The sequence below is a fragment of the Tetrao urogallus genome (assembly GCF_951394365.1).
Source record: "Tetrao urogallus genome assembly, chromosome: 5".
In the NCBI taxonomy this organism is placed as follows: Eukaryota; Metazoa; Chordata; class Aves; order Galliformes; family Phasianidae; genus Tetrao; species Tetrao urogallus.
The window spans coordinates 59,549,206-59,573,878 of NC_136818.1; the positions used below are offsets into that span (position 1 = coordinate 59,549,206).

The following is a 24,673-nucleotide window of genomic DNA, read 5'->3' on the forward strand; positions in this document are numbered from 1 at the left end:
TGGAGCTTTCTTCTATTTTGTTCCCTAGGAGGAGAGTCACAACAGCAAGCAGCATAACAGCACCTGTGCTGTGTCAGACCAAAGCTGTTTTCAGACAAATGTCTCAGCCCCGTGGCCACCAGAAGCAGACACAACAGGAAAGCAAGAGCAGGCAAACCCCTGTTACCCCTTCTGCTCTCCAGTAGTACTGACTTTCTGAACTTTGTCTTGCTTTAGTCTAATTTCCATTAATTTAATAATCCTTAACGGATTCTGTTTTCATGGAAATGCTTATTTTAAACATGAGTTCCAGTTACTTCAGTTAGTGGAGTTCTGAAATTTTAATAGCAGGGTTTTAGGTTTAGCTTCTAACTGAAGTTTGACTTTCTGGAGCTTTTCCCTGATAACTCATTGCCCGCTTTAATTTCTGAGACTGTTTGCTTTATGGATAACCACAGAGCACTGAGCTGAAGCTTCCATGAGTCTATCTGCTGCTAGCCTTGAATTCTACTCCAAGGGTCAATGGGACAGCCTACAGCCCAGCACTGAAGGCAGATTACCCCTCTGCCAAACTCATCATCTTTCACACGTGCTTTTGGACATGTATTCCACCTGTTTTTATATCCAGCATTGTCAGCTCTCTTTGCTAACATCTGCTATTGCTGCACAGATCACCAGGCTGATAATCCTTATGCTACATCTTAAAAGACAGCTTTTTAGTTTGGATCAGCAGCCAACCTGCAGAAATGGAGATTCCTCATTGTTTGCTGTGAAGTCACAGGACTTCCCTTGGCCTTCAGTGGAAAAAAAAACCCACGAATTTTAAAGCTCAGAGGGCTCAGGCCTCACAACTCCTTCAAGGATGTTGAGAAAATTAGGAGTTGCTCTGAAACCTGTTTTGACACGCAATTTTTGAACAGTTCTTCAGCAACTCCATTCAACTAGAGTAACATTGCTGTCGGGGTGCTTTGCCTAATGTCACTTCAAGGTTTGACTTATTCGTGTCTCACTGCTTGAAGTAAGCATTCCTAAATACAATGAAATTGTAAAAAGCTTTCTGCAAAGAACCAGCTTGACTTTCTCCAAAGGACTCGTGATAGTACTGCCTTTACAATTGTGTTCCTGGAAAGCAATGTGTCAAAAGCTATAGCAACACAGTCAAATAATAAAGTCTTGTATCAACTGATCAGTCCTTTAATCAAGAAATCAACTGTGTGAGAAAGCATACAAAACAGTTTGAGATGTTAGAACAATGTTCTCTGGTACAGATCATGTTTACAGCATTAAGTTATGTGCACATACTTCTTTGGAGGACTTGGCTTGCAAAACCATTTTGCAGTGCCTGCCTGTTTGTACACCAGCTCTAGTTTGTGTGCCACCACAAATTCATGATTCGTTCAGTCACTGCTGTTGACTGAATTTGTTGAGAGATTCAGAATTCACTTTAATCAAAACCCACATTTACATACAAAAGCCAATCTCTAAATTCCTCTATTGTAGAATAATACTGTTTCTTCTGTAGATGACAGAATTTCTGCTTCAAGTTCTTCTCGTTTTATCTGAAATATACAAAAAACAGAATGAACACCATCATATCCTGGTAAGTCTTCACTACTGTATTGAACTTTGCCCAAGCCAAAGCACTGTATTCAGAAGCAAGAGTAAGATGTAATTTGTGTTTGTTTTGGTTTTCATGGGTCTCTTTGTTTGTTATATGGTTTTCTGTTTCTTTCTCTTCTCTGATGTTTCTAAATATACAAACACAAAAGAGGAAATGTGTTTTATTTAAAGCTAGAGGTATTCCCAAGATCTAAACACAGCTCTAGCGATATTATCTTTGCTGATTGTATTTGGGTGACTCACTAAGGGGGATCTTCTATCAGGGACTGAGCAATTAGGAAACTCAAGAAGAAACAACTAGCCACGTTTTCAGCACAGAGTTTCTTATAAATCCCCTCACTTTCATCTGGTTTACCCTTGTTGCTGCAACAGATTGAGAAATCCCTAAAAATAATAAGATGCCAGTATTTTTAGGCCAGTAAGAACAAACACTGGCAATTACAAGAGCCCCAGCTGTGATTTTCTGAGAATATTCACACTGCTTTAAGGGAGAGGAAACTCAGAAAGAAAACCCAAGCTCTTCTCTCACTTGTCCTTTTCCAACCCCCAAGGTTCCAGTGCCCAGTTCCTCCCTTTAAAACCTGTCAGCAGGTTGCCCCAGGAACAGGTTACACACCTCACGGTTCAGTAAGGCAGGCTGAAGAGATTCTACCTGAGTTGGTTTACCTCTCTGACTGGTACTGACTTCTACTGAAAATAAAGATTATCATCTCAACCCTTGCTCTCTCCAGCAGGATTGAAAAGCACCAGGAGACCCTTGAGTGTAATCTGCAAGGCAGCTCTCCTGACCTTGCTTGCTTCAGACTGTTGTGCAAGTGATACATCTACACTTTTCAGATGAAATTTAAGTGACATACAAGCAATCCTGGCACAGCAAGTCCTGTAAGCCTCTGTGTAGTATATGGGCAGATTCTTTGCTGCCCCCTTTTAGATGCACTAACCATTTAAACACTACTGATTTTTGTTATGTGGCCTTAAAAATCACTGACTGGAAACGCAAAATGACTGTTTAATATAACAATAATCCTAAACCAGTTTATTTCAAAGGACTTACCTCACCACACTGCGGGAAGATGCCAAGTGAAATTGGTAACATCCCTGCCAGCACTGCCATAATCAGAAGCATCCTCAGTGAAGCCAAAGCACGTGGAGTTCTTGTAGTGTTCGCTCTGCCAAAGACATTGAAAAGATAAATATCTCTTTGGCCTTGAAAAATAACCTGACAACGAGACCAAGGTGCTGTTTTAGTAGCTAAACTGTAGAAAAGCAATAACCTAGGCTTATGAATCCTAAACATGTAATCCTTATCTCCTATGGTTTTAATCCTAACTTCCTGTTCTTTGCTTCATATTCAACTGCAGCATTTTGCAGGCCTTAAGTAACAATGTAAGATTGAGGAAATAAGCAGCAAGATCAAAATGACAAAGCAAGTGAAGGTGCATTCACGTCTTCAAGTGTTTCAGTCCTTTGATGAAGATTTTTCTTGGAATATCCTCATTCCTTTCAGACTTATTTCCTTTTGGCAATCCTACCTTGCCTTGTACAACATTACTCAATTTTTTATTTATTTTTTTAATGTCTTCTGATAATAGAAGTCCATTAACTTAACACAGGGGACAGAGAATTTATTTAGGCAGTGCAAAATCACCAGTACTTTTACATAGCACAGACAACTCCCATCAAAAGTTCAGGGCAGATTAAAAGTTCTGATATAGCATACAATGAGTTATTCTTATGAAATAAAGTTTCTACACGTTGCAAAACAAAGAAAATGTATTACAGTGTATGGATGGCTATTTGCCAAGTGGGCATCTAGTTTTAACTGAAAATTCAAATATTATCTCTTCAGAAATGTCTAAGCTAAGTGCAATGAACAACCTTGACACCAGGCATTGCAACTCCAACCACAGTTATGGAACCTCGGTGCTGGGAGAGCACAGACAAATGGGAGAACAAAGGAAATGCTCATAGAGACAACTTTCTGCAAGCCATCAAAACACAGATGCTGATATAAGGCTCACTGATTTACCTAAATTAATCACTATCTGAACAGAAGCCTCCCACCTAGTCCTCCAAGGCAATTGGTATCCCGGAACCAAAAGAAAAAGTAGGCAAGCAGTAACAGCCAGACTAAACATCAGAACACACATTGACCAAGCACATCCAACTCTTTTGAAATATCTCTTACCTTTCCACAAAGTGCATAAGTGCAGCTGGCAGGAAGAATGTTGTCCCAAACAAGATTCCTCTTGATAATGCTGTTTCTTTAACGGCCTCCAGGAAGGGCAACAACAACAACAAAAAGTCATTAAAACAGTGGTCACTATGGCCTCAAATACCACATGTTTCTGTGAGTAATTTTGCCTCGTACTCTGCAATTTCAAACAACAAGGAAGTGAAGGATAAAGATCATTTGTTGGAGAATTGATTGAATGGAAACTAAACTCCCACATATGGAAAGTGCTCCATATGTGACTAAGAAACTCCTTAACAAAGCTGTATTGAGTTCTCCAATTCAGATCTACTTTTTTTTTTTGTTTTTAAAGTAATGCTGAACTCTTTCTGACTGGTCATACTCTCTGGACATGCTAACTACCTTGCGTGAAAAATTCTCTCTGTAGCTCTTCACAGATCCTTATGCTCACTTAGCTTTTTCCTCCTCTAATGCATAGAAAAGGAAGGTCACTGACAGCACACAAATATGAATCTTTGTTTAATTTCTTTAGACGATCAAAGAAAGCAGAAAATACAGAACCAGAATGGTCAGCAACTGAAGCTTGAGCATAAAATGCATCATCACATTGCAGATCAAGAAGTTACCCTTTGAGAGGCAGAGCCTTTAAACAGTATTCCTGCTCTGGATGACGCATGTACTATTTACTATAAAGAGCTTTTCTCTGAGGTGTGCTGTCAGAAGAAACTTGAGCAGTCTTGCCTCCTTCCGAGGTGAGCTGGAAAGCAGAAAAGCCTGTGCTGGTGTTCTGTGGTTTAACTCTGGTGCTTGGTACATTGGCCTGGGGAAGCTGCCTACCCTTGGGACACAAGACAGATGCCAGCCTGGTTCCTAGCCCAAGCCCAGTCCAACATTCAGTACCTGATGTGGGATTCCTCAGTTTAGTACAGCAAACTGTCTCTCACCACAATGTTTAGATGTAAGGAGGAAATGAAAGGCAAGTCAAGAGAGGCCTCCCACACCTTGCCTACCTTCTCACCAGCCTTCTTTGACACTCCTACAACCTTGCCATTCCTGTCCATCACTTCAATTCCATTCTCAAATTCTGCGCTTCTCACTGCTACCACAGTAAAAGCATTCATCAAGCCTGCAGAGTTAAAAAGGATTTTGCTTTAGAAGATCCAGTGAGGGTATCTCAATAACTATATTGTGTACATTTCGTATTTCCAGTTCAACAGTTCACAAATGAATTACCTGGCTGCTTAGGAAGAGATTTCCCCATAAAATCTAACTGAGATCTTAATTCTTGTTTCAGAAGCTCGAGAAAAACGTTAAGGCATCATTCCCAAAAGATGCATTGTTATTATGGACAAAGATGTTCCATTATGTCATTGTATGTCTCAGTCACGTCTGACAGAGCCCCAGATGGATCCTAGATGAGAACATTTTGGTCTCCTCCAGATCTAACTCCACAAGATGCTTGTAGATGATCAATCAATCGATCATCCACCCACAATCAGCCACTGAAAACACAAACCAAAACCACTGGCACTTTTAAAGGCTGTATTAAAGGAGTTAATCTATGTGGTTTTCCCTTCTAACTAAGATCTAAGCATAACAGTACAGTCTGCCAAACTGACCTTGTTTGAAATAGAAGATTTCTCTCTTTATTGAGCAGCTCTGCCAAAAACTAATAAAGACATCAGTGTAAAACATGGCATTTTTCAAATGCTGGATAATAATAATCAATAACCCTCAGGTTTCTCTCTCCATTTCAGAAAACGGAAGCACATTTTAAAATGGGTCTCGTTCCCTCACAAGGTTAATGTAACCACTCTCTCTTCATACACAGCCAGCAGCTACACAGCCAGCAGCAGCCACAACATGAGTAGGAAACTATGCCAGTGCACAGCTAGAGCTGTGCTGCACTCTGGTGTCACCTATGTGCCACAACAGGGCACCTATGTGCCACCAGCTCCAGTGCTACTGCACTGATCCCTCCTGGCAGTCCGGGTAGATTCAGGAATAATATCCAAGTTCATCCAGGCAAATCAAAACTCAACTGCATCCCTGTATTGCTTCACAGAAATAGTTGTATGTCACGCATACAAAAATCAGGAAGTTGCTCTGCACTTCTAGAAGTGACAATCAGTATGCATCAAATAAATGTTGCTGCCCTGATCAGTGAGTGCTAATTCCCATAAAGGGAATTAACAGAAGGACAGTACCCAGCAAAGGCAGTCAAAGAAGGGGGTAATAGACAGCATCCATGCAAGGGCAAGAAAATGCTACTGTCAGACTGAGGCAGCAAACAGCCCTCAGATCTGCTACATAATGAATAATTCCTGTTTACTCACCTAAAAGAGGAGCAGGTAGAAGCCTTTTGACAACTAGATTTGTTACTGGGCTCTTCAACGTGTACCGGTCCATAAAGTAAAAAGGAAAAGCCTAATGCATTGGGAGGAAACAAGCACTTTCTATTAGAAAGAATGTACAGTTTTTCAGTATGTGCAACAGCCTAGGAAAATAATTCTGCAACTTGGTACTTAGATACCATCTATAAAACCAAGCAAATTATGTGATTTAATATTTCAACAAAATAGATATGCTTTCTAGTTACTAAAGGTTTTTGTGATCACACATTTCTATAAGAAAATCTATAAAACAATATAATAAAAACTACTAAGCATTGTTACATGTGACAGTAGTATGAACACAGAGACTTGGACCAATTTTACCAGCTGTTTAGAGCGAGACAGTTATCTTTGACAGCACAATATGAGACAGCAACTACAGCAACACATAGAGTTACTCTGTGTTTGTAAACTCTGGTCACTTCCTCTCACCACCCATTCTCTAGTAGTGTTAAAAGGAAAATTAAGAAGGACATCACAGGAAGCAACAGAGGAAGCTGAGTAAGACATAGGCTGATGGATGAAAATTCTTGTTCTCAGTTGTTCTTGAGGAAGACATCAGAGTAGAGCTTTACAGGGCTATTCTGAAGGATTGTGGCAGTGTGGTTATCTCAGGGCCTTCTCAGGAGATATTATCCAGAAAGCAATCATAAACAAATACATACACCCAGAAGTGCTGCATAGGAAACGGCCCCCACACCAAGCAAGATTTGCTTTTGGTGAAGCGAGTTCTCCTAAGGACAGAAGAAACATGACTACATGAGTACACTTGTGAATCACTTTCAAAACGGTCCTGTGTAATGAAAATGATCCCCAAAATAAAAATAAATACGTACTTCATCCTTAGTGGTACAATTTCCATTTAACAGGGTAAATCCTGTGGTGTATGCATGAAACGCGAACTGCAGAAAGGAGAGATTATAAGCAAAAATGAATTTGGAACAGAGACAAGACGACTTGTAAACGTAGGAAGAGGCAGTTACCTGACAAAGAAAAATCTGTTTTGCCTGCAGCTGAAGCGACGAAGACATGACCTAAGAGAAAAACCCCACAGGAAAATTAGTCTGATGAATCTAGCAGCTGTTGGTGAGCAGTGGCTGCCTACAGCATGAAGTGTGCTGCTGTGTGACTGGTTGTGGCAGTGCCAAAGGCTCCAGTGAGTGCCAGAAGCCATTTACCTTGACTTTAGGCTAACACGCTTTCTTGAAACAGATGTGATATACTCACTTTGTCTACCCAACATAAAACATAGACGCTCAATTGTTTTAATCACTCTGTGTAAGATGCTTTCTTACTCAAAATAAAAGTTGTATTTGTGCCTGTGAAGTTTAAATAGAATAAGTTTGATACTACAGATGTAATTAAAGAAATAAAGGAGTCAGGGACTGACAGGTTTTATTTATGTAAATACTAGATGTAACAGACCTCCTGTTAACATTTTAGTAGTTACTTCCCAACTCCTTCTCCAAATCAGATAGAGAATAAGACCATCAGACCTTCCCTGAGGTCTCACCAAGCTGTAAGTGTGAAGCATCCTCAAAGAAAACACAGCTGAGAAGCCTAAAACTTCCCATTCCCTTTCTCAAGAATTTAGCTCTGGAAAATGTAAGCCAAGTGGTGCACTGGTACTTCTCATTGTTACTTACCAGTGGAAGAGTTACAGGCAGGAAAGCTAAAAAGAAAGAAACCTTTATTTTAGTAACAGTAACTACTGCAAGTCCAGATTGAATTCATTTATTTATATATTTTAAACAGAAAATTTCCTAGCTCCCCCCTCCTTTAGTTTCAGCTGTCAATAAAACACTTGTTCATCAAATAAATGTGAAAAACAATGATAGCCTTTGTCTCTCATTCCTCATTCAAGAAATGAAAGCATCTGGTCTTGGCTTGTAGCCAAAAGGAGTCCCCATGAACCCCAATCACAACAGCCACTTGGAAACTGTATGACCAACAAACTGCATGACTACTCAAAGAGATACTGGCAACAAAGGCTGCCACAGCCATGAGTGCTCATAGAAGAATGTTTATTTTCAAGCAGACCATAGGAATAAATAAGTCTTCAAAAATTAAGAGTGCAACTAACAGGCATAATAGTCCACTTGGTTCCCATACAGAGAAGAGCACTACTGCGTGGTATTGCATGGAATATTTACTATCTGCCATCCCCACTGATGCTTTAGTTACGTGCTTCTCTGAAGGAAGCTCACCTGGAGGTCTGAAGAAAACAGGAATTATCCTGCCTGTATCAGGATGCACACTGGCCTTAGAAGAAGAAAAAAAAAAAAAATTAGACCACCTGTTCCATACTTAAATAAGAAAGAAAAGAAAATTGATTTCTAAGTCATTTGGAAACTTACCAGGCTCAGCAGGAAGGCTTGTTTTGTCTAAATAATTTGAGAATCAGGTTAGTAATGAAGCTTTCAAAAAGCATGACTGAAATCTTGTTTCTAAATTTACTACATCATTTTTTTCTGATAACTCACTTTTATGAAGTGTTGTGTGTTCACATCCCTTTAATTTTTTCCCTAACATTTCTCCCCACATACTTTGCTGAATATAATCTAGTCACATCTCATATGCTATTAATACTAAACGCATACTATGACAGAATAGCAAGTAAATTTTAAATAAGCCAGTATTCAGAACAGAAAATAACAACACTTAAATATGGCTAAAAGCCTAAAGACTTATTGTTAAGACTTGGGCTTTTCTACCACCACTGAATATTTCGGTTCTCCTTTCAGGCTCTGCCACACAGGGTACAAAATGCCATGTGGGTACAGCAGAGTCTCCACTGAAACAAAAGCAAGACCCTTCTAATGAAGCAAATTCAGCACTTCCCCCCAGCAACTCCATGAGGAGGTTTTCCCCCCCGGTACTGCTACTGCTCATTTCATGAGAGGTGAAACCAAACCAACCTGCGCTCTGTATGATGACACAACACCAAAAACTCAAAATGCGCTCTGTAAGTATTTTGCACGTTTTGCATGTTCTCCAAAATGATTACACTGAAATTTGACAGCGGTCATCCAAAGAAATTCCTTCCACATTATAGAAACATTTCTGTTGTAAAGAGGTTTTCTTGTAGTATCCCTTGTTACCGAATCTCAATATTCTGTCTGATCTTACACTAACATCAAGTATTTCAATCATGAAAAAAAGACATCTCTATTTTCTATCAGCTGTGCTCCAAGATACCTGATGATTCTGTAGGGGCTCACTTTGGGTCTTTTCATTGTTTTCTAATAATAACCGGGCTCTTCTTATTTCATCCTGTATTAAAGAAAAAAAAAAAAAAAAAAGCAAACAAACAAAAAAATAACTCAGATTTCAATAGTCTAGAGTACAGCATATCAGCTGTGATACTATAAACACAAACCTGCGACATCAAGCCAGTACACCCATCCCTCACAAGAGTAATGAAAGCAACAATGAAGTATGCTGGCAAACTCCACTGCCAACCCTTAAATGAGGGCTGGGAAGGAGTGGATCCTGGCTCCGTCCCTTCCAGTCACTCAGCTGCACTGCATGCACCTGAGCTCCCCTGGGCTGGCCCTGCCTTCCACCAGGTGCTCAATCACTGCTTCAAGCTGTGACTTAGCATTTCTGCTACAGCTGTCTAAACAGAAAGTCTCCTAGGAGGCTTTATGAGATGACTGGAGTTTTCTTCAGCAGGCGTATCTCTGTGTGTAACTGCGTATCCTAATGCAAGGAGGTGTGATCTCAGCCCTCCAAATTCCTGAATGTACTACCAAAGTTTACTTTGGTGTTCATATATTTAGTGTACAAGTATTAAATTAAATTTCCTCTGTCATATCTAACACAGATGGAACTACAGAAGGACACTGTTCCTGCTACCTAACCTGAACCTCCCCTCGCACAACTGGAAGCCATCATCTCTCATCTTATTGCCACAGCCTTCTTGTAGGGCAACGTAGAGTGCAACGAGATCTCCTCTTCTCCAGAATAAACCATCCCAATTCTCTCATCCGCTCCCCACAAGATCTGAGTTCCAGATCCTCACAGCTCTGTTGCCCATCTCCAAGCATCCTGCGGGCTCCTGATGTCTTTGTTGTAGTGAGGGGCCCAGAACTGAGCGCAGCACTGAGGTGCAGCCCCACCAGTGCCAATCCAGAGGAACGGTCACCTCCTGCTCCCGGCTGCACTACTGCTGGCTCTGGGCAGGACGCCGCTGGCCTCCTCGGCCACCTGGGCACACATTCAGCCGAGCATCAACCAGCACCTCCAGATCCTTTCCACAGCGCAGCTTCCCAGTCACTCTAACCCCAACCTGCAGCGATGCATGTCACCGAAGCGCAGGACCCGGCGCTTGGTCTCGCAGTCATTCTGTGCTACAGAGAGCCTGCAGACGAGCCGCGCTCGGGCAGAATTCCCTTCTGAAGGACACGTGAAGGAGCATCAGAGCGCTCTGCAGCGCGCAGCACCGCGCACACCCGACAGAACGGAGCACTCACCGCGGACTTCAGGAGGTGCAGGGGGTCTAAGACATCCGCCCACAGAAGAAGCCTCTGCCAAAAAGACTGCAGGAGACACGCGTGTGGGTGACGCCGTTAATGGCGCGCTGCCCGTTCCGAGGAGCCCCGCGGCCTCTCCCTCCTCCCGCCCGGTCCCGTCCCACGCCCCGCGGCTCGCCCTGCTGCTGCCCGCCGCCTCACCGGGCCCTCAGCCCTCCAGAGCCGCAGGTTGGCGTCCATGGAGCCGCGGCACCGGAAGGCGATGCCGGGGGACGGTCCGATCGCTGCACGCTCCGCCCGGGCCCGGCCGGGGCTGCGGGGATCCGAGGTGCGGCGGGAGCGGCTGCCGCTCCGGGCGGATCGCCGTCCTTCTGAGCAAAGGGAGCGCGGGGTAAAGCGGCGAGGCTGTCAGAAACGCCCGCGTGTGTGCAGGAAGTTAAAGGGAGCGAGCCGAGGGAAGGGAACCACGCGGCCTGCTGAAGAATGGCGCGCCAGCCATGGGAGCTCGCGTACAGCTGCCATCGAAAGCACTGTCAGGTTGCCCTGTGTTAGCGCAGAGGCTCAGCTTCACATACGGTAGGTGCAGGAGAGGAGTTTTATTGAAAAACGGCAGGGGTACTTGGGGATTTATAACAAACTGAACCAAAATGCTGGTGCTGCAAAGGTATTTGCAAGTACTGCGACCCACAACGTGGCCTTTCCCTGTTTTTCCTTCCTTTCAGCTACATTGCAGCACTGACTCTATTATAATAGAGGGCTAATTTGGGAACTGGCGCCTTTGCCAGCTGGTTCCTTTATCTTCTGCCCACCGCTCACAAGGGGAGATGCTGAGAAACCTGTTCAGAATCGTTTCAGTTCCTCCAGTGGCAGCAGCACACCAGCCTCCAAGTGAGCCTCACAGCACTTGTCACCACTGGTCCGGCATCCCTCCTCACCCCCACACAAAGCCAGCACAGCTGGCTGCTGCAAACAAAGGCACAAAATGCAATGGCAGGCTGCTCAGAAGAGAGAGATGATGATGTGGGAGAGAAGCAGAAAGCAAGCAAAGTAAGACAGCTACTGCAAGTCAGTACTAGGATTTATTGATGGTACCACGAATGCAGGTATGCTATATTCTTTTAAATGGTACAATTTACAATCGACCTTTACATTTTCTGGAGGCAGATTCAAGCAGACAAACAAGGCTTTAAATGAAGAAAGATTGTTATCAAGCTCCCATAAGCACAGTAGCGCAGTACAAATTTTTAATTATCTCCTAGCCAGAATGCAAGCTCATAATACCTGTTAACACTCCTGTGTAGCTGCACTGTATTTTAACATTTTGTATTTGGCAAGATTTAATTTGTACATACTTTGATCTTATACTGTGGACAGAAACTTTCTTGTGCGTGTTACATTCCTTTCATCCCCTAAAAAAAATACTTTAAAAGAACTCTGTCAAAACTGTTTTCTGTATTGTCCACTTGCACGGTTTCCAGCTCGTTACAGAAGGGCATCCATCATGTGAGAAAAGCTAAGTGGGAGTTTTCTTTTTCCCAAAGCTAGTTAAGCAAAGAGGGAAAACAAACTAAAAAGAACAAACTGGAACATAACTGTTTTTCATCCACTTGTCACATTCTGGTTACAGGCATGCATAGAACTTAACTCGCTGAAGGGGAAAATAAAGCTTTATTTTTTTACCTTATTCTTCTTTAAAAAAGGCAAGAGAGGCAATAAGTATTTCAGCATTTAATTATTGTTTTAAAACATGAGGAAATGAGAACCTTTCTTCTTCCATAATCACAGCCACTTAATGTCTTCAGCATACAGCAACTAAGTTTCATCTGCGCTTCAGTGTTTATGTGTCAAAATGTGTGTCAAAATATTCTTTAGAAGCCTTTGGACTTGGTTTGATCTGTCAAGAAGAAAAAAGTAGTTATTGTATGATGTACTGCGATATAAAAGTTATGGACTTGACATTTTATCCAAGAAACAAATATTTTAATAAAAAACATTAAGTTATTTCTGTTTCTGCACTTGGCTGGAAGAAGTATGAGCCCCTACTTGCCAATTTGAAGTATACGTAACACGCTGCTCCTGCTAGATATCAAACAAGGCATGAAGCAAGTAAAAATCCATAGACAACTGCTGGAAAGTGCAAACATTTGAAATACAAACAGCGTTTTCTAAAAGAAAGTCAGTGACTTTCTTCACAGAAATCACACATTTAATATTATACAAATAAACTGAATTGGTCCAGTGAAAGCCTCAGGCTTAGAAAAACAGGAAGAGATTCATTGAAGCACTTCGTATTAAAGCAGTTCTTATCCCTTGGGACACACAAGAACATGCCAGTGTCTATATTTAGAACAGTGATATTTAGCAGACACTTACTGTAGGGGAATCTGGAGTCCAGTTTGCTGGGCAAACCTCTCCATGTGTTTCCACATACTGGAATGCTTTCACCAAGCGAAGGGTCTCTTCCACGCTGCGACCGACAGGGAGATCATTGACGCTCAGATGCTTGATGACCCCATTTGGATCAATGATGAAGAGACCTCTGCAAGTGAGTGAAAATCTCAGGAATGCAAGTTGTATTTAAAGATCAAAGGCAAGAAACAGATGAACAATTTCAGGGTGGTAGTTAGATGCACACTTCAGGCTTAGGAGCAGCAATACTGCATTTGATGTATTGTTAGTACAGTGATCAAAAGCTAAGAGCCCACAAACTGGTATGGTGTTGTGAAATTATGCAGTACACATCAAGACTATTAAGACAGCAAGATGTACAAGATAGAACTTCTAATTCATTCTGTATTTCAAAGCTGATAGCTAGAATCCTTCCTGTATCTTTTTATATGAAAATCCAAAGGCACTGAATGAAGAGCTGCTTATGCAATAAACTACTAAGTTAATTTCTGTTATATATAAGCCATTGTGGAAACTAGAGAACAAATTAATTAGTAGGGTGAGATTCGGAAACAAATGTCTGAAGTCAACAAAGAAGCTTCTATTTTGAAGTGAAAAATAACAGCACAGATTAGGGCAACCTAGAACAACAATGAACAATACTGATTCAACATTGAATCAGAACATTAAGCAGCCTTCTGTGGACTTTTGCCACTCTTTCACTGGAAAGAAATCAAATGAAACACTTCCCTCCACACCTCATGGCACAGAAAAGCCTGCACCTGAACACTAAGAATTCAGGATTACTCTGGGGATTACAGCCAGCATAAACCTTCTAATGAAAAGAAATGAAGAATCTGGATGTCCCTAATAGACTACTAGGCAACTGTTTACTTTTAAGGACCATCATTTGCTTGTAGTATTTCCATGGAGTAAAAAGCATCAAGGATAACTAGGCTTGACTGTAGTGGCCTCTAGGACTACAGCTGTACAAACTTCTCGCTCACAAATTCAGGCACTCTCTCTTCCCCTTTCAGAAAAAGAGAAAAAAAAATTATGAAAAGCGTAGAAATTGAAAAATGTTCTTTATTCAACTCTCCTTTTCCTTCCTCAGAACAGAGTGGCTAGCTGTTCTCTGCATCCATCCTCAGAGAAGTCTGAAAAATTCTCAACTTTGCCATAATGGACATGCGCCCTTTGCCATAATGGACATGCGCCCTTTTCCTGGGATGAGGGTCAGCAGCAAGGCCACAGAAGTTGCATCTTTCAGCATTCATGTGATCCCTGTACAGTTTCTCTTGGAGAAAACTGAATCATCAGCAGTCAGTCATTACCTTAGTGCAATGCCAGGTCCTTCTAGCAGAACACCATAATCACGGGAGATTTGTTTCGTGAGGTCTGACAGAATTGGAATATTCATTTTGCCCAAACCGCCACTCTGGAGAAAAAAGCAAGATCCCATTTCGTTAACCTAGTGCTGCTTAGGATTAACCCTGAGGCTGCATTCAGTGCTCTCAGAGGTACATTAACAACAACACAACACCATGAAGTTCACCTGGAGTGGTTCTTGGGTTTTCGTTTGTTTTGCTCCAAAAAGCACTCAAACAGTTGTTGTATTGGGAACATGAAAACTTGTCTAGCACTGAGAACTTTAGAATTGCTTATTTTGCTGGCAAAAGGTACCAGTGACAACAGTTGTATTTCCATGAATATTTCCTCTGTACCTCATGTAGGAGCTTGGAATATAAGAATTCCTATTACATATTTAAGTGATCAAAATTAAACAAGATTAAACGTGGTGAAGAGGGGAGAGAAACTTGTATATTATACAGATGAAACACAAGGCTTCTCACAAACATACCAGGTATGTCAGAATTGTGCTGCTCTCTGTATGCAGTGCATGCAATCTCCCTTAAGTTTAAATACTATTTGGAAAGTCAACCAAGATTGCTTTGATTTTTACAACACATTGGAACAGCAAGAGAGATAAGCTCTGTTATCCTTGAAATAGGACTGGCATTTGTTAGCTTTTCTACTCCAGCCATCATCAGTGGATCATTGTGTACTCTGTCACTTAGACCCTGACCTTGCAAATTCTTGCCTGCAGCAGAGTTCTAATATTCAGGGAGATGTCAAAAGAACCTAAGCTTTAACTCCTCTGGGTGTCAGTTTCCACATCTGCACCATTATGGAATTCCTTCTACCCTGCAGAATGTTTTGCTACGCATGCATGAAACAAGGCATGAGTGGTGCATGCTGAACAACTTCCCCATAAAGCAATGAAGGCAGTTTGTAATCACATTTCAGAACTTCAGCAAAACACGCAGAAGATTAAATACTCTTGATTGGTTCAGCCAAATCACATTAAATTAAGCAAACTTTCTTCCTTCTTATGTTATCAAGGAAAAGCCAAGTACCTGGAGGCAGACCAGTTCAACTGTGATAAGCACTTTTTGTGGGCTGCTGTCCCCCTGGCCACACATGTAAGAAGTGATTACACCACACCCGCTCTGTGGCACTTCTAACTGCCTACATCTAACCTTTATGTTATCAAAAGCATGCAATTTTATATGCACAATGAAAGAGAATCCTCTTGGAAAAAAAAAAACATCATCTTCATCACGTTCTTGCCCAGTAGAAACCAAAATACCTCAATTTATGTTACAGAAACAATTCTCATTCGCTGAAAAGATTTCAATATTAACAATGCTCCATTACACTGGTTGTTGTTAACTAGTACCTCGCAGTAGCAGCTTTAGAATGGAAGCAGAACAACTGCTTTCATTTTCTGTGACATCCCTCACAAACCATCAGCTGTCACAAGCAGCCTAGGACACCGACATGGGTACTTAATGCCTGTCTCTGAAGATAAACATAAAATATATGATGTAACCTACAGGACTAAAGAGAGCAAAATTAAGAAAACAAACCCCACTAAACAAATTACGGAGGAAGAGATCAACAACGGAAAGACATAACAGAACTTAGGTCTAAGTCCTGTCAAAGGCAGAAAATACTTAACATGTCGCTACAGACGGTTTATTTATCATAATCAATGTTTGCAGAACTGCTTATTCTTCTCAGGAGCTCCTGTGGAAAGAAAACAAACCAAGGAGGGAAGCTGCCAGGAGCTGCTCCATCCATACCTTGCGCGGTGTATTTATCCAGGCCAGATGGCTGAAGTGGGAGTCCACAGAAACCGCCACCACCTCGCAGTTCACATCGCGGAACTCATTCGCTTTGTTACTAAAAGCCACAATTTCTGTGGGGCACACAAAGGTGCTGGGTGGGAAGAGAAAGTGAACTGTAACCATTCAGCAAGCTTTCCAGACCGGTTTTACAGAAGGTGCTCGCGTTTCTGTTGCCAAGCACCAAAGCAACAGCATCTTTTGTTTAGCTTAAACTTTGAGCCTGTTTGCTGCACTCACAGCAAGAGTTAGAGAGAGGGCAGAGCGGCTTCCAACCGCTGCTGGCACAGAGCGATTTCGGCATGGAACCCAGGGGCTGCGGGTTAAACCCTCCCGAGCCCAGCAGAGCCGCCCGCGTTGCTCCGCCATGACAACCCGCCCGGCGCCGCGCAGCCCCCGCCTGACAGGGTTACGGCCGCACTCACAAATCCAGAGGGTAGAAGAAAAGCACGAGGTATTTCCCCTTGAAATCATCCAGGGTCAGCTCCTTGAACTCCCCATCGACGACGGCCGTGCCTTTGAAGAACGGGGCGTGCTGCGTGACGGCGGGGGCGAGCCGCGAGGCGCCTGCGGGGACACATAACGCATTGCGGGCCGCCGCCTCCGCGCTGCCACCCCGGGGCACAGCGCGGCGGGGCCGCCCCGCGCTTACCCAGCGTGAGCCGGCGGCGGGCGCACAGCAGCGGCTGCGCCGTCAGCGTCCTCCCGGCGGCGGGCACCTGCGGGGACGCGAGGGTCAGGACCTGGGGGAGCCGCGCGCTCGTTCCCGCCTTCCCGCCCTCGCTCACCGCGCGGCGCAGCAACCCCCTCAGCGCGGCCGCCATCTTGAGCGCGGCGCAGCAGGCGGGGCCGGGCGGCGGGCAGGGGACGCGAGGGACAGGAGGAGGGGTGAGGGCGGTGCTAGGCTCCGAGCCGCCCCCAGGCGGCAGGAGTCGCCCTCGGCTGGTGCTGTGTCCTGGGGCGGGAGGAACGGAGGTGGTTCCCGCAGCGGAGAGGCTGGCGGAGCGCGGTGCGGTATGCGCTGGTGCGCACCAAAGAGAAAGAAAACGTACCTCGCGCTGCTGGATCTCGGAAAGCTCACGGATATGACATTTTGAAATGCAATAGACTCTTCCTGTACTGAGTTCATGGTCACGTTACTGCCTTTTAGTCAGAAAACCCAAATGCTGACCAATAGCAGATGGCAGCAGCACAGAGAGGTGTGCAGGTTGTGGGAGGGACCACATCTGACTCAGGTAAAGCTTCCAGCCATCCTGCTGCTTTAGTATCGCCATTTATAATATCCATGGCCTTTTACCAAGGGGAGATGTCCCCAGCTGCTTATGGCTTCTCACTGGTTCACAGGGTGAAAAAGGCCAAAGTGACCAAAGTGGCATGAGAAAGCTCCTGGAAGCTGTGCAGATGCTGTGGCTCTGATGAAAGTAACTTATTTCTGGAACCGATCCAGTTCAAGTGGTCTGGTGGCCTCTGTCACAGTCAGCTCTCAGAGCCTTCAGAAGAGGGAAGTCACACACAGCTTGCTTGTCCTGACTAACTATTAACCAGAATCAGCTCTCTAACACACCCAGGAGCTGTTTGGGACAGTTGGCATTGCCCAGAAGCATGTCAGGTACCTTCCTGAACATTTAACACCATGGACAGACCAGTTTTGCCAGCTTTCTGTGGCACTCTTGAGTTTATTAATATAGATAAAAGCAATAACTGCCAGAAATGTAGCTCTGATAATCTTCTCAAGAGCTGCCAAAGAGAGCAACCAGAATAAAAATATCTACTAATATGTGCACAGAGATACTGGGTGAAGATGGCAGTATCTAAGAGGAGGTGATGAAGATGGAAATGTTCTGCATGATACTAGGGAAGATTCTCTGAAATGAGAAAGGAAAGGAAAATGTGGAGACTTAAGGATACAGATACTCCAGAGTTAACCACCACAGCAGTCTAACAGCTTCCTGCATCCACTGATTTCCTTGAATTCAAACATGCCTCACTATTGCTTTTGATGTGCAGCTGTTCCCTTCAGGCTTAAGATCTTCTAGCAAAGCTCTGCACGTGCATTTGAGAATGTGGGCATAGGTATGTGCTGATTTTGTCACTAAAACAGCAGTTTCGGAGTTGAAAAACCTCAGATGCCCCTTTCTTCTCCTTAGCGTTTTCCAGATGTGTTTGAGATAGAAGCTCAGTTTTGATGAGCAAAGACTGCCTGAAAGCACTATTTGGACAGGACTCTGATGACTTTGATGAGAACATCAGTGGCTGTGCAAGGGGAGTTAGCTGACTGAGCTGCTCAGCATATTTGAGTACCTCTTACCTAAAAGTAGGTAAGAGGGACATTCTTTCTGAAAAAATGCCTCAAAGCCTAGAAGTGGAAGCAAGTATACTATTTATCTGAAAAATATATTAAATAAACTATGGGTGAGCTGTGTTGTAGCCTGTAGCTTTCAGAGCCTCCACAAAGAACAGCAGATGAAGAGAGCAAAAGCAGTTGTTGAGAATTACATCTGCTGTAGAGTTTAAGATTTTAGAGCCACTGCTGAGATACCACAAGGGCTATCAGCAGAGCAGCAAGCAATGGAGCTAGAAAAAGGACATCTACAGTGTAATAACTGGTGGCAAAGAGCAGCAAAGAAGTATCAGGCACTTATTAGGCCAGCTCCTTAAACAGCTATGCAGATTAGCATGTCAGCATTCACATGTACTGAAATGGTACCCCCTTCACATCAAGAGATGAGCTCTCCTGACAGCGACTTCTCCAAGGCTGGGCAGCAAACAGTAAGGTAAGGATACAGCTAGGTAAAGGGAAAGGTGATGGCAGACAACCAATTCTAAATTAGCCAAAAAAAAGGGTAATGGTCAAAACCCAGTTTAAATAAATAAATAAATAAATTTTAAAAAATTGCTTACCTGTCCAGGTTCACTAAACAGTCTAAAAGAAGAGATCTCTAGATAGAGATTGTTCCTTTGTGGCCGCCAGCCCTTACTTAAATGAGGTTAGGGAGGGGTGCGACCTTCTAGTCACACAAGTGAATTGCTTTCACTGTGCTCGCTGCGTCCCTTCACCAGGTGCTCGATCATTGGTCCGGGCTGTGACTTAGCAATTCCCGGCCAAAGCGGTTCCTTTCCCTCAGCTGCAGGAGCTGCATTGTAGCAGTAAAAATAAGGGACTACTGCTAGGATTTCCTGAGGATGGTTGTCTCACTAACAGATGATTATTCACAATTTCTAAGTTGATATATTCTAAAATTGTGTTTTCCCCCTCCCCGGAAAGCTGTATTTGTTTAAAACTCTTTGTTTAAACACTTGGCATGCAGGTGGGGAAATATTGCTCATGCTTTGTTATGAAGACAGGATAATTAAGTTTCCAAGACTTTTAGGCAACATCTTAAACTGCTGCCACTTAGCACAAGGGGTTGTTTTCCATTTTACTTTTTACTGGGCATCCCAGCAAAAGGATTTGAAGATGGGCTTTGTTTTTGCCAAAGTGTGGCTGACAAAAGAATCATTCCTTTTCCTCAGCACCAGTTCTGATGCAGGCTGGAGCAGCTGCTAAACCTGGTTCTTCTTGCCATCTGCAGTTCAGAATAAATTTACCAAGTGGTGTCACACGCACATCTGTCTCAGCATGTTGTTGGTTTTCTGCTTTGCTGTGTCACTGTGCACTTCTAAAATCAGTGTTATTGAGATTATGTTATTTAAAAAAAAAAGACCGGGGAAATCACAGACCCCAGTCTAATTTCATCCTGCAGTGATGGAGTGCTGGTTCATACCGGTACAGCACAAAATCAGCAGAGAATGGACATGTTAGTTTTGAAGGATTCAAATTTTAAAACACAATTCTAACACATCTGAAGTTGATGAAAGACTTTCCACAGACTTCAGCAGACTTTAGCAGAGAAATTTGTATCATTGCAAGGTGCAGAACAGTAGATAAGGCATTTGAATAGATACTGAAACATGTACATTTATTTTTTTTTATTATGATACCTGCCTGCCTCTTCTTACTTTATGCCTTTTTCCCTATCTGGGAATAATTAAATTTGCCTTGGTGTTAAGAAAATACATAAATTGAAATCTGTGATAAAAAATACTGGATAATACTCGTATGTAGGTACCTTGATTTTGTGAGGTTGGTTTTTAAAGAGCTTTTTCAATGTTTGTTTTCAACAAAGGAAGCTTCAGTGGGAAAGTAACTTCTTTCTACACTTGGTGAATGGGACAAGGAAATCCCTTAACAGATCTCTCCTGCTTCTGACAACCATGAAATGTCAGATTCTGTGCTGATTATGGGATGTGTACTTCTGCTTGTTTAAAAAATAAAATCTGCTCATCTTCTAGATGATTATTTTATTCCATATGCTTAAATGCTGTCACAGCCATTTATCTTCTACTTTGAAGAAACAGTTGATTGCAAGAAACGAAACAAAACAAAACAAAAAACAAAATTTGGGAATGGAGCGAAACTACAGGGACATAAATATTTTCACGTAAATTAAAGGAAAAAGTTGGGTTTTGAGAAAATGATGCATCACCCCGTGGCTGTTGGTAGATGGCAGCCTCTGTCCTTATGCAAAAGGGCTCTGTAAAAGGTCACAGCTGCCCGCAAATGCTCTCCTGGGTCTTTGTGTCCCCACCTGCTCACACAGCATCTCGGTGGGAGGTGAGAAAAATTGTATTTCAAATGCAATCTAGCTAAGAGGTAATCGTGAGCAAGCTTTACTGCATTAATTATGTATTGTAACATGGAGTTGGGTGATAGCCTCTGTTAGGGTATGTTTGCAATTGATAAGCACAGGCAAGCCCCTTTATGACATCTGATTCAGCCGGGACCTTATCCTGATATGCCCAGCGCTGAGGCCAAGCGCTTTTTCTCTGGGGATAGGAGAGAACTGGGTGTGTTGTGTGTTGCTGCTGTGCTTCTGGCTGGAGCTGCACGAGCCCACCCTGCCGATGACTCATCCCTTAGAGTGGCTCAGAATATCACACTCTGCTTTGCTGCCTTCCTATCTTTATTACGCCGATGCATTTGGGTCTCACACGGCGTTGGCATTTCATTTACAAACCTCTTTTCTCCCATAGAAGAAAGATGGCTGCCAGCCCCGCTTTAGCCTGGTGTTCAGTTCTCAAAAAGTGTTTTCCTCAGCCTTTATTGAATGGCTTCAAATGAAAGGTGTTTTGTTTAAAAGCTGAGTAACCACAGTAAGAACTATACATTTTCCAGTTTAACAGGGCTTTTTTTTGTAGCCTCTCTTTTTTCATTTTCTTTGAAAATTGGCTGTTTCTGCATACAACTCAAACTACATTTTTACCCTTTGCTCCTCACAAATGCTGCATTAGGATCCTTAACCCTGAAAAGAAGACCTGTGCTTCTTACCTGCCGCACTGTCTTTGAATCTATTCATTCATATTTGAGCACCAAAGTTTACAGCACTGAGTAGATTAAGATATACAGAACAAACTCATAGGTTTCCTGATAATGAGCAGTTTATTTTCCCCTCACTCACACTGACTGCTCATTAAACCAGGCATAGTATAGCCTGGATTAAGTCTGTGTTGTTGCAAGAGAAAATTGATACAAGTAAATGTACCTCTTTCTAATCTTTTGTTATTGTTTTTGTGAACCAGGTATTCAGGGTGACACAAGAATGAAGATACAGCTATAAGAAAGTCATAAGGTAAGATTCCAAATGTTACAGTGAGTTTTGAAAATACCAATATATGGACTTCAGGTCAAGTAGGTCTGTGCAGTGACAATTGATCTGTCAATCCACAGGGAGTGTGAAAAGGGCCATCCCTCAGAGTCCTGTGCTGAAGCACAGCCTTGTGTTATGTTCAGGCTTTAGAGATAGGAAATGGAGATGGGGGAGATGGGGGAGGACTGGCCGTCTTGCTTTGTTATTCAAAGTAGGCATTGTGATAGTGAACACAACTCCTTTGTGTTCTAGGGCACCAAGGTGTCTCACATGTATTGGAAACAAGTTTTATTTTCTTAAACACTTAAAGAATCATTAAGAAGACCCACTCCATTGTTCTTACTGATAGACCCAAATTTAAAGTTGCTGCCCTCTGTATAGATGTGTAACTCTGACAAACGCGTTCCTGTAGAACTTCAGCAGTCCATTAGCAGAGTTGAGCTTTCCACTGCCTGCACTCAGCCCCCTTTAAGTTCACTGACTGCTTCTCATCTTCTTCAAAGCAAAGTCATTCAGCTTAGTGTCAGTAACCACTCAGGCAGCAGCGCAACGTTCTGTTTTGTTGCTGTCCCTGTTTCTGAGAGGACTGTGTAACTGTGCCTTTGGGTGCCGGAACGCAAAGTTAAGAGCTGTGCCAGTTCTGAATACCAGGTAGCTCGTGGGATCCCCAAGCACCACGTAGATCTTTTATGACTCTTTTGATAATTCTACTACTTACCCCTTCAGGAACTAAACAAACATTCACTAAATATTTAGGATGATGATTCACATCAGCACTCTGAAGGCATACTTCTGTTTCATAGGGCAGCACTGCAGAACACTGTGCATAGCACTAAAGCAGAGACATGTAGCTATAGATACTAAATGAAAGAGGAACAGTGGAGCCCTCAGATATGTATGTGCTGCTTTTCAAGTGCTTAGCCACCCAAAATTAAGATCTGCAAGTGCCTCTCTTCACGTGGCACCTATATAAAGGTCATGCACCAGACCCAGTCAGTGCTCCCTGTGCAGTAAGTCCCTTCCCATTGAATAACCTGGTCCTGGGATGTGCAAGCACAACAACATCGCACTGCTACCAGCAGAAGTTAAGCTTCTGGTACACATTTTAGGAAACAACGTGTAAGATGCGTATATTCTTTTTTCTCTTTGGAGATAGGGCTTGCCTGTAACATTAAAAATGTTTTATGAAATAAAACATGCAGCTGAGTCTTCCAGTGCCAGTCAGACTCCAATGCTGGCGCTGCCCTTTTGATGACCATTAGTGGAAGGCTGCAGTGATGCGAAATGCACTTCTAACCCAAGCGTAATTTGCTCTGCTTACAAGCGAGCATCAGCGCTCGCACAGAAGTGGTCAAACAACATGCAGGGCAGACACCCTTTAGGAACCTCATCTCTATGCTCAGGCTCTGGTTTCCAGGAAGCAATTTTTCCCTCAAGAATTATTTAATCAGAGAAAAATCTTCCGGTACTTAGAGACACAACTGCTGTTGTATAGAAATGGGCATTACAGAGGAAGTAGCCACAACACGGCGTGGCTACCGGAGATAGAACGTTTTCTGAAGCAAAGTGGAGAGAATGGGGAATGTGGTGCACAGCAGAGTCCTGGCTACAACTGTAGCAAGTTTCCCACCTTTGACACTCACACGAGGCATGAATTGTAGCTCTACTGCACTCATGTCCAAGGTATCATTTATTCAGTGCATTGACTGTTCATATTGTTATTACCTTGTTTATTTGTTATTTGTTTCTGTGTTGATAAAATACATTCAGTAGCAATTTGCAAGTCCTGCCATTGCAGGTCACGTCTGGCTGGCTGTAGAAAGAAACATGATCGGTGGAAAAAAAAAAAAAAAGATAAAGAAGCAGGAGGGGAAAAAAAAAAAAAAAAAAGTACTGTCTATGTTCCCCCAACAAGAAACTGCATGTTTATTCCATTTGCTCCGCATGGATTTAATCAACGCAGTACTGATGGGTGGAGAGTCTTACTGAGAGCGGTGGGTCGTTTTTATTCCGCTTGCTTTGCCTGACCTGCTGAACGTTCTATCGATCCACCTTGTTGCCAGGAAAACCAGTATCATGCTGACTCGAGCATCTGTCTCGTACGGGCAGAAAAAGATTTATGTCGTAGCCTAGCGTTTAAAAACAACTTTCCCCAAATGGCCGATGCCCCGAGCAACCTCTCACGGGGATGAAAACCCCAAAACACAGCGCTGCCGAACACCCGTGCGGGGGAACGCGGCACGGCCCGGCCGAGCTCCGCGCCGCTGGGTGGCGCCCGGCACCCGGCCGACCTCCGCGCCTCGCCCCCGCCCGCCCGCGGAGCTCCGCTCCCCGCCGCGCTGCGCCCCGCGGAGCTCCCCCCGCCCCGCGGAGCTCCCCCGGAGCTGCCCCCGGCCGGGCCGCGGGTCCGGCTCCCTGCCCTCACGTCCCGGCGTTCCCGGCTCCGCGGAGCCGGCGGCGGGGATGGCGCCTGCGCGGGGCTGCGGGGCCGCTCGGCGGTGCCACACCCCCGGGGGAGGGAGGCAGGAGAACCCGAGCCCTCAAACCGCCGGGGAGGCGGCGGGGCGGAGGATGGAGTAGCGGGGCGAGGCGCCGAGGGAGCAGATAGCGCGGGGAGCGCCGCCTCCGCCCGGCTGAGGCTTCTGCGGGCGGAGGAGAGGGAGGAAGGGATCATGCGAGGGGGGCTAGCGCAATAGAGGCAGGAGCGGATGGTCGCCCGGAGGCTCCGCACCTAGGGAGCGTGACGTCC

The 24,673-nt window shown here is 43.8% G+C and overlaps 2 protein-coding genes across 2 annotated transcripts; both read right to left on the reverse strand.

Moving 5' to 3' along the window:
- Nucleotides 1–1,460: 1,460 nt before the first annotated feature.
- Nucleotides 1,461–10,901, reverse strand: SFXN4 (sideroflexin 4; the record flags this gene model as incomplete). The annotated part of the gene is made up of 14 exons (XM_079535346.1): nt 1,461–1,538; nt 2,654–2,768; nt 3,788–3,873; nt 4,804–4,919; nt 6,130–6,220; nt 6,852–6,920; nt 7,023–7,088; nt 7,170–7,220; nt 7,833–7,858; nt 8,394–8,448; nt 8,544–8,570; nt 9,385–9,459; nt 10,662–10,727; nt 10,863–10,901. 14 exons carry the CDS (start codon nt 10,899–10,901, stop codon nt 1,461–1,463), a joined length of 960 nt encoding a protein of 319 aa, XP_079391472.1.
- A 1,501-nt stretch (nt 10,902–12,402) lies between these two features.
- Nucleotides 12,403–24,598, reverse strand: PRDX3 (peroxiredoxin 3; the record flags this gene model as incomplete). Its single annotated transcript, XM_079535944.1, has 8 exons — nt 12,403–12,555; nt 13,035–13,200; nt 14,384–14,487; nt 16,196–16,331; nt 16,663–16,804; nt 16,890–16,956; nt 17,026–17,258; nt 24,109–24,598. The coding sequence occupies 8 exons, from the start codon at nt 24,596–24,598 to the stop codon at nt 12,499–12,501; spliced, it is 1,395 nt and encodes a 464-aa protein (XP_079392070.1). The 3' UTR covers nt 12,403–12,498.
- Between the last annotated feature and the right edge of the window lie 75 nt (nt 24,599–24,673).